Source organism: Pavona decussata, unplaced genomic scaffold (assembly GCF_977016875.1).
Source record: "Pavona decussata unplaced genomic scaffold, jaPavDecu1.1 SCAFFOLD_85, whole genome shotgun sequence".
Classification (NCBI taxonomy): domain Eukaryota; kingdom Metazoa; phylum Cnidaria; class Anthozoa; order Scleractinia; family Agariciidae; genus Pavona; species Pavona decussata.
Genome location: NW_028145503.1, coordinates 1,577,220 through 1,589,635, shown reverse-complemented (window position 1 = coordinate 1,589,635; position 12,416 = coordinate 1,577,220). Strand labels below are relative to the sequence as shown.

At 38.0% G+C, this 12,416-nt stretch overlaps 2 protein-coding genes across 8 annotated transcripts in view; both read left to right on the top strand.

The window, feature by feature from the left end:
* LOC146475179 (uncharacterized) overlaps positions 1-12,416 on the top strand; it is a 453,604-nt gene that overhangs the window by 70,920 nt on the left and 370,268 nt on the right. The window lies entirely within an intron of this gene.
* LOC146475197 (tyrosine kinase receptor Cad96Ca-like) lies at positions 1,875-9,488 on the top strand. Of its 3 annotated transcripts, XM_085116191.1 has the most exons (9): positions 1,875-2,199; positions 2,988-3,104; positions 3,642-3,826; positions 4,251-4,370; positions 4,751-4,827; positions 5,246-5,286; positions 5,653-5,749; positions 7,470-7,566; positions 8,781-9,488. In XM_085116191.1, the coding sequence occupies exons 1-9, from the start codon at positions 2,034-2,036 to the stop codon at positions 8,934-8,936; spliced, it is 1,056 nt and encodes a 351-aa protein (XP_084972317.1). In that variant the 5' UTR covers positions 1,875-2,033; the 3' UTR covers positions 8,937-9,488. The 3 variants fall into 3 exon arrangements, 2 of the variants coding, with proteins under 2 accessions (XP_084972317.1, XP_084972318.1); XR_014865991.1 differs by lacking the exon at positions 5,653-5,749 and having other exon boundaries at positions 1,876-2,199; positions 8,781-8,820; XM_085116192.1 differs by lacking the exons at positions 7,470-7,566; positions 8,781-9,488 and having other exon boundaries at positions 1,876-2,199; positions 5,653-5,753.

Sequence of the window (12,416 nt, the reverse complement as noted above, 5' to 3'; positions counted from 1 at the left end):
CATATGACCGCACATACTCAAAACTCCTCACTTGAGGACTTGAAGAAACTGAAAGAAGAAAATTAACGGACACAGTTTGCGCGCGCTTTACAGATTCTGTTAGTGATGCTATTAAGCGCGCGCTAGGGTTGTGGTACGCAAATACGGCGGTCGATAAAGTGATCCCTCAATTTCACATGAAATGGATAATAAAGTTAAGTTTTGATCCTAAATAACTAAGTTTCTTGTTTCTGGACTCTTTTTATTTTCTTTCCGAGCAAAAAAGTCATTCACCAAGACTTTTTGCATGCTTTTCATCTTCGCCATGAAACCCAGTTAAAACCACGCATGCGCATGTGACCAAAAAATTGCGACTGGTTGTTTTCGTGGAAATGAACTGTTTTCTAAGGAACCGCTCATTAGAATTTCGTGACATTTGGCATGAAAGTAGTTTCCTAAAAGCGTGATTCGCCTACAAAGAGAAACCTAAATCTAACAGAGGGTATCTTCACAAAACATTAAAATGCAAAATCATTATTTACAGGCGATCTCTCTGTTAAAATTACATGAAAATAGTGCAACTGTGTCAGTGTTTTGTGAGCTTTTTTGGATACAAAAATGGAAAAAAGCTAATGAGTACATTACTATTTATGGACGTTTAATAGTTCGCTGCGTTGCCATGGAAACGGTACTTAACTCAACAAGACGTACAAAAATACATTCCTTCTTAGTTAGTCTTACACCATACCCGAATTTTGGGCGTCCAGAAATACATAGTTTCCAAATAACGTCTTCTAACACCTGTACACTAAAAAACTGTATTCGGCCACCTTAAAGCCAACCCAAGCCGAGTTACCACGTATATTTTCTTACTGTTCCCGCCATGCATCTTGCTACGATAATAATGCTTAATGTTACTGCATAACAGGCGTTTATTTACTCGTTCGAACGCGAAGCGCCCGTCGGGGTCAGTTGGATCATGTGACCCATTATGATAATCTATTCATCGCTAATTTATTACGACCAAGATTTTTGGGATTTGGTTGAGCACGAGACCAGTCAATTCCAGGGTCTTTTCCCGCCACTCCCCATTTTACAAGGGAAAAGCTCTGGGAACGAGGTTCGCGCGAGGCGAGCGTGAAGCGCAAGTCACGTGTGACTAGCTTACCTCCGCTCGGCTGTGAAACGCAAACAAATAAATAAATAAATAAATAAATAAATAAAAATACCGTCTGCAGGAAACATTAAGAGGGAATTGTTTTTGGCACAAGTCTATTTTACCTCCTTTTGTTATCATGACACAATATGTCGAATTTTAGGCTAAAAACATCGAACAAAATTATCAATAAAGTTTAGTTTTTTTTATCGTATGATTATTAAAAGTAGACCAGTCACATGTTTGTACAGAATTCCTGATTTTGTGTCTTGGTGAAAATTGTGTTAATGATATGAACCGACAGTAAATATTCCTACTGAACTCTAAACGCAGCTGACTAATTTTTTTTGTTTGATCTTTTTTTTGCTTGGGAGCACAGCTGCGACCAAGTAAGTGGAATTATCTTTAAAAATTATTGTACCTGTGTGGTGTAGTTGTTTGTACCAGTGGTCAAAGTGCAAGACTTCCAATGTAATTGACATGCAACAAAAAATGAGATAAACAGTATGGAGAAGACTAAAAAACCTTTGATTCCCCCCCCCCCCCTTTTTTTTTTTAACCGGAATGTCGCAAAAGTAGCCCTTGATTACAAGACGGCCCCATGATTTCACCCTACACAGCAATAAATCTGTGAGACCGACAACTGAGAACGCTGAGGGCTCTGGCATTTTTCTCCAACGCAGACTACTACGCTGACTCAGGTTTTATTTGTTCATCACAAAAGTCAATAAAATTCGTCTTAGTGTCTGGATTGAACGACTTATGAACGTTTTGGACGCAATTTGATAGGTACTCAGACAAAAAAGCGTAAATGACGTAGTCTTATTATACATCAAATTAAAAACACCTTTTTATTATTTGAATACCATCTAGCCAAGATGAAGAGCAGGGATATGAGATGGATGTGTTAGATCATGAGGCGGATGAATGGGAGATATCACGTAGCCGCATTCAACTTCGTGAAGTTATTGGCACAGGGGGATTTGGAGCAGTTTGGCGAGCAGCCTTGAGCCACCCAAACGAAGGACGTGGTAAACAGATTGTTGCAGCAAAATGCTTTACACGTAAGCTCCATTTAATCTTTTTTAGACCATAAAAACTGAACTATTTGTAGGACAAAAACATGCAGCTGTCCATGTTTTGCACGCTAACCAGTGTTGTGATTAAAGTGGCTTGCAGAGCATTAGGTCAATCTGTTTCATTCCGAAAATAAAGGGGAAATTAATTAGAAGACACAAGAGAATCTTTTGGGTATTAACGTAAGTTACTTGCGACCTCGCACATGTATGTGCAAAAATACCTCTAAGAGGTCCTGGCCATATTGTGGGGTTTTACGCTCACCTTTTCAACCCTAGAATTCTTTGCTTTTGTATGGCCTTCAACAAAGATACTTTAAATGATTTTGGATGTTCCAGAGATGCTTCTCCCCAAATAGCTTTCAACATCAACTCCGAGTTTGAAGCTTGGATTGTGCAATAGACAAACGGACAGCAGATCCAGTATTTTAGGGCGATGTTCAGTATTGCCGTAGTGTTTTAGATGCCTCACATCCATTTATTAGTGCTTTGATGGCTACTCCGACCAAAATCTCTTGGCCAAAGACCACTTGAAGACTTTCAACCAGATTTGTCTTTTAACGCTATAATAATGCTAGATATGTAGCCTTGTGGCAATTTAAGCATAAATTGTTACCCGTACACGTCGCGAGCTCGTGTGCTTATAGACCGGTAAAAAACTTTTCTTGTTTTAAGTGCCGCCTATTGGACAGTTCAGACAAACCTTTCATGACTTTGTTGAGCAGTATAGCAGTTTTACTAGCAGTCTGAAAACATTTTGATTTTATTTATCGCAGCTACTTCTGGGGAAGAAGGAAGAAAATCACTGATGAGGGAAATCGACTTGGGAAAACGTCTTGCCGAAAGTCCTCAACCTAACATCATCAAATTCATCGGCTGTGTCACCACCGACAGTAAAGAGCTATTTTTTTTGTTTAATTGCTTATTTTTATGTATCTTTTTGTTACTTGTTAGTTGGGTTTAGTTCAGTGCATTTATAACTTCACTTTGCGCAGTATGGAACATGAGCAGGCATGCTTTTTTGCTCAAAGATTAAATCAACAGCAGCAACAACAACAAAGAACTCGGACAAAAAATTAAAAAAAGCGTTAGTTCTTAATTACTGTTTTATTGTGCAATTTTTTTTTTTTACCACTTTTCAGTCACTCAATCAATATAACTTGTTGGAATCAGTCATAAACTTAAAAGTAGATCACCTTACTGAATTGTCTTTTTGGGTTTTGTGTTACACGGCTCATTATCAAATAACAGCTGCATTCGCATTTAAGATTTGCGATGAAGTGCAAATCAATCAATCAATCAATCAATCAATCAATCAACTTTATTTACCCTCGAATTTACAGTTTAGCACTGAAATAAAGCTAAGTTTTAATGCTGAAAAAATATAATATGGTGCCAATGTCTTTATCATGCCGTATTTCTGCGCACAGTTCAGCCAATTCTGATCGTGGAGTACTTGCCCCGAGGAGATTTGTTGGGTTACATGAGAAAAAGCCGAGGGATTAATGACAAGTATTATTGCGGGGAAGGCCAAGCTCAGGAGCTGACTCCATACGACTTGGTAACATTTTCGAAACAGATTGCTACCGGAATGGTGTTCCTTGGATCTAGAGGGGTATGTGTTTGTAGCCAATAAATATAGAAGCAAAATAATCTGTACGTATTTCTACCTCACGATTAGATGTGATGCAAACCTTGCTTTCCAAATTGCATAGAAATAAAGCGTAGTAAGATAGTCAATAACCACTGCGTTTAGCTATCACGATATCATCGCTTTTAAACTTCTTTTATGCTTGTTGTCGACTGAGGAAGAAAAACTAAAAATGTTTGGTGATTATTGGTAAACGAAATTTGTCTGGCACGACATTTTAACTTGGAATTAATTCACCGCGCATCGTGCTGCAATTCCATTGTAATAAAAACGTAAACGGCTTACATCCCGCGTTGTCTTTGGCCACTTATTAGTACGTTTGTTACCTACAAATCAAAAATTGTTTTGGGCGAAGGAGATCTTTTTCATCATTATTAATTGCCTGTAGGTAATCCACCGTGATTTAGCAGCACGAAACGTCCTCCTGGATAGAAACTTTGTGTGCAAGGTGACCGATTTTGGGCTGGCTTATCAGAGCTTCAAATATGGACATGGGCAAGCCAAAAAGGTACACTATTTTTGACATTTTTCCTTTCAGACAAACTTCAAATCGCTTAATCAAGTTTTGCTTTTTTTTCTTTTAAACGAATTAACAACACCGTGCGCAAACTGAAACTTCTTGGTTTTTGAATGTGATTTTCTAATTTCAACAAAATTTATCCTGTATAATTTTAGGGACTTTATGAGTAATAGGTTTAAAACCGTAAAATGTTGATCTATTGCGTAACTTTATGCAACGGATTGGTTTTGAGAAATATCGTGTCCTTGTCGTACTTGGAAACAGTTTGATTGGCATCTTTTGGCATAGCTGCCGGCCATTGCCATGTATTTGGTGGATTAACATCATACCGTCTTCAATTTAGGACCGTGTTGACGATTGTCTTTCAGGGCTGCATCCCAATCAAATGGACAGCGCCTGAAATACTTTTTGGGAATCCCGCAGGGCTCTCCACCAAAAGTGATGTGTATGTAGACGTATTTTTGTAAATAAACCAAATAAAATCATACAACACAGCAGAACTTCCTGTATAGTTTACCTGGCCAATCAGTGCCTGTATCCCTCAGTCTAAAAGCAGCCTGGCTCAAAAACTACAGGAAAAAAGTACTGGAACATGCATGGGAGAACTGCTTATTGGCTCTCACTCAAAAGTAACAGAATATTATTGTACAGCATAATGAAAACAGACAAAGAAAATAACTTTTCAGCAAGTTGTCAATAGTCACACCAGCTATGATTTCGTTCACGGAATGAAAAAGTAGACTAACCCTTTTTACAGTATAAGCAACAACAGATTGTTTTTGTTTTGTACTATTATGGGAATGAAAAGTTAATTAACCAAAGCGTCTCCGACGTACTCAGTCATTTGCATATTTACTTCGTAGGTGGTCGTATGGGGTCGTTCTGTACGAGATATTCACCATTGGTATGTTAGCTTTCACTATTTATCGTAGAATTAACAACTTAGAGAAACGTTTAAGAAACTGTGTGACCACTCGATAGAAATCTCCTTAGCAGTTCTCTCCCTTGGTACTATTTATTTTTTAGCATTATACCAAACAAAACGAGGCAATTTTTTTTTCTTGAATTTCGAATTTTTCTGTTTAAAGCTACAGACATTTTCAAATCTCACAAGACTGACAGCAGCTGTCCGTCCTCAATCCCTAATTGACTGCCAAGTGAAATTGAGGATAGACATAATAAAGCTTACATTAGGAAGGGATTTATAATTAAATCGGCGAGGGAATGGCATTGATAATTTAAGAAGCTAAATGATTTTGGCAATTAACAGGGGGAATTCCATATCCTGACTGGTCTGAAGGTCGAACAATGGAAGAACTAAGTAAAGGTTACCGCATGCCGAAACCCCCACACATCAACGACATTCTGTGAGTTTCTACTCTCACTTAATACCCGCATAGTAATTAAATAATTTCTGACTCCTATACCTTGGTAAGATTGCCTACTTACTTAATCATGTTCGCTGCAGTCGGAATATTGGGTCTGTCCAACGACATAGATCTCGTATAAAATGTGTAAAGTCTCTCCATGACAGCCGCTCAGCCTTTAACGCTTCCCCTTGAGGTTCCATTCAAGGTTATGTTGTGCTATGCTAGAGACGAGTCCAAACGCTGTCCATCGCACACTTCACCTAACTTAAGGATCCCACTGTGTACCTGTTCATTTCTCTTGCTGCCTGTGTTGGTCTGCCTGATTCTTATGGAGTCCGCTCGGTCCATGTCCCAATCCGTGTACTGATATGTTTGAATCGGAGATGTGTCATCGGTGGATCAGCTTCGTCGTGGGTCTGGATGGCACGCTTCACATACTCTTTTCCATATGATCGTCGTTGATCCATACTAGTTCCAGCGACTTTAACTTTAGTTTCTGTAATAGGGCCTTTTTTATACAGGGATGGGTTATTAACCGATCGCCCAACCTCGATCCTGGAGGGCCAGGTCGGGCTTCCATCCGTTAAAATTCCCATCCTACGTAACGCTAAACGCCCACTAAGCTCTCCGGGTCACCGGGCCATGCAAGCCTCCCTACCTGGATAAGGTAGTGTCTCATCGACGTTTAAAGCTTAGGAAGGAGGCAATACACCTTTTAATGCACGTTGGAAAAGCTTGAAACTGACGAACTAAGCTATTATGTAAAACTTTTTTTCTTTTTGGAAGAAGTCAGAGATGTTAATTTTGTAAAGTTTATTGCACATGCAATAACGTATAACGTCATCATGGATGTCCTCGGAAGGTGGCCAAGGGATCGAGATGTCACGATGTAGGGGATAGTGGGAAGCAGGAGCAAGAAAGTGTTGCAAAACATGCAGAAGGAGGTGTTATCGGGATCCCTGAATATTTATCGGACTTTTAAAGTAGCAAAATAACTGAGAACTGCAGTATCCACTATGTAGACAGACATAGTCGACACAGCCAGAGAATTATATTTATTAACTGTATTTTATATTTTATTATAGCCTTTATTTATTTATTTTTTCATTTTATTTTTTTCCTCTCAATAGTCAGCGGGCTACACTTACGCACCCAGTCGTACTATTTTATTTGTAAATAGCATATGGACGTTTTTACTTCTATAAAAATGATAATAATAATAATAATAATAATAATAATAATAATAATAAGTATTATTATTATTATTATTATTATTATTATATTAATAATAATTATAGTAATAATAATAATAATAATAATAACTATGGTCATCATCATCGTCATCATCAGCACTATTATTATCCATTGTCACAAGTTATTTATCTCTCAGTAGACACATTTTGCAAGTGATTATTAGATTTTTTTTGTCATTTTCATTTATAAAAGTCGTATATCGACTGCTCCTTAGCCTAATTTTCTTAAACCAACTCGATAGTGTCTGGAAATGAGAAAAAAAGCTTCTTGGATGAGTAGCAAAGCCAATCAAATTGTATGATATTTGGGATCATATTTCCAAAACTTTGTTCTCGTACCTTGAATTATTAATCCCTTTCAGAAAAAAAAATCAGAAGTCGGTTTAGCTAGTGGGTGCTTAAATTTTGCTAGGAGTTACAAAGATCTTCGCAACAGCCCTTAAATTAATATTATTTATTCTTAGGTATCATTTGATGGAGAGGTGCTGGCACGAAAATCCTGAGTTCCGACCTACATTCGAAAACATTCGACAGAGATTGCAAAACTTCATTGAAGAGGAGGTTTGTGTTGTTGACGTTTACGGTGACTGTCAAAGGGTGTCCAAAGTTCTTTTCGTGTTAGAGTGTTTTTTTTCTTTTGGAGTTTATTTAAATTCACACATTATCGTATAAAGATGAATTACAATGTGTTTACAAACGAAGGCGATAATAAGAAAAGTTTACAGATTGAGAATAAAACAGTATGCTAGAGACCGGGTTACCAAGATTAAGAGGGCAAAGTTCACAAAAGGTAATTATTTTTTTTTTCTAACAATACGTATTATTATCAAACTGTAAACATCTTGTTACGTTAGACCTTTTCTTTGATTTGGAAAATGACTCAAACTTTGGCAACCAATCATAGAGGACAGTAAAGCAAAATCCGGCAAAGCAAACGCGAAATTACTGATCACACTCAAGTGCAAACAGCTTTTTTACAAGGATTGTCTACTGTAACGAAATGTTTTGTCTGTAAGACTTAATAAAACGCTAACAGTTACGTATATTAATTCGACGATTCCAAGTTCAAAGTGGAATAACCTGAGACTTCCGAACAGTTCCGACCTAAAATACATTATGAACATGCGTGTTCACATAATAATCTTCATAGGTTCGACTCTTGTTCGGAAAACAAGGATTTCTTTTTTCCAAGAATTCCTGTGTTACTGACTGAAAAAATATATACATTATTCAACAGGCTTCAAACAAAACATTGCATTTCTTTCCAAAATATCACCCATCGCAATCAAATCTTAGCAGCATGCAGGATGTTTATCAAATCAACCATTGTAGGTTTGGCTAGTTCCCACGAGTCACCTGTAGCTCAGTGGTAGATCTGGTAATCGGGAATTGACAGTTTCGACTCCCGTTAGAGGCACTTGGATTTCCTTTTTCCTAAAAAAAAAAAAGGAAGAAAGAAAGAAAGAAAGAAAGAAAGAAAGAAAGAATACCACTATCAACTTTCAACAAGTTTGCTTATTACTATGCCCCTACTTAAGCTATCCGTTCAATATTTTGACAATCATCAGTTTATCTTTCTTTATTGGGCTCTCTCACTCTGTTGTTATTATTACTATTATTATTATTATTATTATTATTATTATTATTATTATTATTATTATTATTGAGGATAGATACTTTCATTAAATATCAGGAGCTATTATGATCTTGGCAAAAAAGGGCTCGACAAATAAAAATGCTAATGTTGAAAACTACATTTTTTAAAAATAATTCAGATGTACCTGGGACTGGTGGATGACTCAAAGTACAATGGAGCTATGTATTTGAAAGCTGAGGATGAGGGATCAGCGGCTGCTAAAAAGGAAAAACCGGTGCCTCCGCCACGAAAGATGCTATCCTTTAAGAAGAAGGCGGCAAGTGTTCGATACTAGCTTAACATTTGTCACTTCCAGGGGCCGATAGACTAGATGCTAACTCAGAAGTGTGAAATGTATTTTAACATAATGATTGAACAGCCTAATTCTAATTATTGCCAGATAGAACTGCCTTGTAGATGTCTTTGACCACTCTAAACTGAAACCAAGGTAATCATAGTAGCCAAGCACACCAAACGCAGATGAAGTTAATTAAGAGTCATTCAGATTTGGAAATGACCAACGACGTGAAAGCGGGCGTACCCAATCAGGAAAGATAAGAAACTTGCAATCTTTTTTGCTTCTAGATGTTTAAAAACAGGGATCATATTGCTGTGGTTTTTGATTGTTTTTATTTTGCTAATAATCATAGCGCATACACATATGTAACAATATAACGCCTTCTTACTAAAGTTCAGTCTGTAAAGAATTTTCAGGGGAGTAAAAATTAACAGTCAATGGGTTCGGTTGCTTGTTGGACATCCCTGCTAATGCAAGGATGTTTCGAAAACGAAGACCCCAAAAGCGAAGACCGAAGACCTAAGACCCCCTCATCGAAAACGAAGACCCCTGATCGAAAACGAAGACCCCCTCATCGAAAACGAAGACCCCCTCATCAAAAACGAAGACCCCCTGATCGAAAACGAAGACCCTTTGATCGAAAACGAAGCCCCCCTGATCGAAAACGAAGACCCTTTCGCCTCAGCTCAGACCTAAAGACAAATTCTGTCAAGTGCCTTTGTCAGTATTGACATACACAAGACAGCATTTGTATTAAACTGCGATTTAGGGGAAATTAGGTATCATTACAAATCCTGGGAGGGGAAGGAGTGGGTTGACAATACTCGTGTTCGTTTACCTAAAACATGGAATCCGGAATCCGGAATCCGGAATCTGGAATAAAAAAAAAAAACAAAAATGAAAATTCGTCGACATGAAAATTTCAACGAAGGTTAAAGTCACTTGGGAAACAGTTTTTATAGCTCTTGAAAAATTATAATATCAGTCAGGAGCCCAGTGAAATTTTCAAAAGTTTGCCTAAGTGTTAGTATTCTAAGACAGTCCCTTTAAAGCGTAAAACTTTAAAACACACCAAAACGACACCTATCTATTTTTATAAAATCAAATAAACGGAATCCGTAAATCAGGAAAGACTTTACTTTCTTTCTATTTTTCTTTTTCTGTGCAACTTGCCGTATGCTGATTGGCTTGTGAGTAGGGGATTTTCGTTCTTTCGGAAAAGCTAGGGGAGAGGGATGTGTACGATTGGTGGTGTTTTGACAGGCACAGTAGGCAAATTAGCGCATTCACAATGGTGACGATGGAAATATATCTTTACACATGTCATAACATTGTGACTAACGTATATTACGGCTCAACAAATTGTTTGGGCATAAGGGTGGGAATGGGGCTTAAAATATTTAGACTTATTACCTCTAAATCAAAATCAATAGATCTACCGGCTTCCAAGGTATCTAGAATTAGAGGATGTAAAATAATTTGTTATCTACAGCCTGCTATTGTGATTACTAAAATATGGGAAATCGTTCACAGGCTCCTGAAGTTCTTACTGTATTTCAAAAAAGGCCATCGACATAAAACGTTTCCTTTGTACCGGCAGCTCGACACTCTTTTGTAAAAAGGTGCATAAATGAATACATGCATACATGATTGAACGTACGAATGTATGCCAGCAGGCATGACAGAACCACGACCGAGTGAGTGAGTGAGCGAAGGAACGAAGGGAATGAAAGAATGAACGAACGGACGGACGGACGGACGAATGAGTTGTTAAATGAATAAATAACTTTGCCCGCTGTCTATCCAGGGGCCCGTTTCTCGAAAGTCCCGGTAACTTATCGGGCCCGAAATCAAATATTCAAATGAAAATCTAAAGAATGAAAGTGCGGGTCGTGGCTAACAAACCAGTCCATTTTGTTTTGTTAACTGATAGTTTTGTCATATTATCTGCAAAACTATTGAAACCTCGACCTTGAATGTAAACAACAACAGCTTTCCGGGCCAGTTAATTATCGGGACTTTCGAGAAACGGGCCCCAGGGTCGGTGCCAATTCAAAGCTTTTCTTTTTTAAGATGAAATCTAAGCCACCCCAATACGGATATGTTTCAAGACTTTTTATATCATTATGCAAAGACAGTGAGTCTTGCGAAGAGTTGATGAGTGATAAACGCAACACTGACTCTTTTCTCTAGTTACGTTTCATTGTCTATCTACGTGCTATGGCAGGAGGAAACGTTATCGAGTAGGAAGAGGTGTGGGGGTATTTAAGGGTACGTTTGAAGATTGGGAACCTTTATTCCAAATGAGTGGCTCAACTGCCTAAGCAATTGAAATCTAAGGGAAACTTTTGAAAATTTCACTGGGCTCCTGACTGATATTACAATTTTCCAAAAGCTATAAAAACTGTTTCCCAAGTGACTTTAACCTTCGTTGAAATTTTCATGTCGACGAATTTTCATTTTTTTTTTTTTTCTTTTATTCCGGATTCCGGATTCCGGATTCCGTGTTTTAGGTAAACGAACACGAGTATTGTCCACCCACTCCTTCCCCTCCCAGGATTTGTAATGATACCTAATTTTCCCTAAATCACAGTTTAATACAAATGCTGTCTTGTGTATGTCAATACTGACAAAGGCACTTGACAGAATTTGTCTTTAGGTCTGAGCTGAGGCGAAAGGGTCTTCGTTTTCGATCAGGGGGTCTTCGTTTTCGATAAAAGGGTCTTCGTTTTCGATCAGGGGGTCTTCGTTTTTGATGAGGGGGTCTTCGTTTTCGATCAGGGGGTCTTCGTTTTCAATCAGGGGTCTTCGTTTTCGATGAGGGGGTCTTAGGTCTTCGGTCTTCGCTTTTGGGGTCTTCGTTTTCGAAACATCCGCTAATGCAAGGAGTTACTGTGATATTTATAGTTATCTGCCGTTCATTAATATAACTAATACAGACTCAAAAATTATCTTAAAGAATGAGTAACCAGAGAATTCGGTCTCTTATTATTTATACAACCGTTTGCTTATTCCACGTCTTGTTTGGTTGTTAGATATACCTGCTAATGCAAGGAATCACTGTGATATTTATAGCCATCTGCTGTTCATAAATAAAACAACTCACACAAAATACAAAGTAATTTTAGAGAATGGGTAACCAGAGAATTCGGTCCCTTATTATTACAACCCGTTGTAAAATGACTAAAATGGTTTAATCATAATGACTAAGGCTTATTCTTGGGTAGCTGTGGCGGTTTTTGTACATCAAATAATTAGATTAAGGCTATGTTCACACGGGACCGGTCCCAAATGGATCCTACCCTATCCTGGAAAGGACCATTTCTGTTCACACGGCACCGTTCCGCTTATCAACGTCAGGCTACACGGGACCGGTCTCTTTATGGTTCGGTACTGAATCAAAGAAAGAAAAGCAGCTGGTTCTACCAGTTAAGTATGTGCAGAATACACGTTGAAGCTTTCAAAATGGCCCCGAAG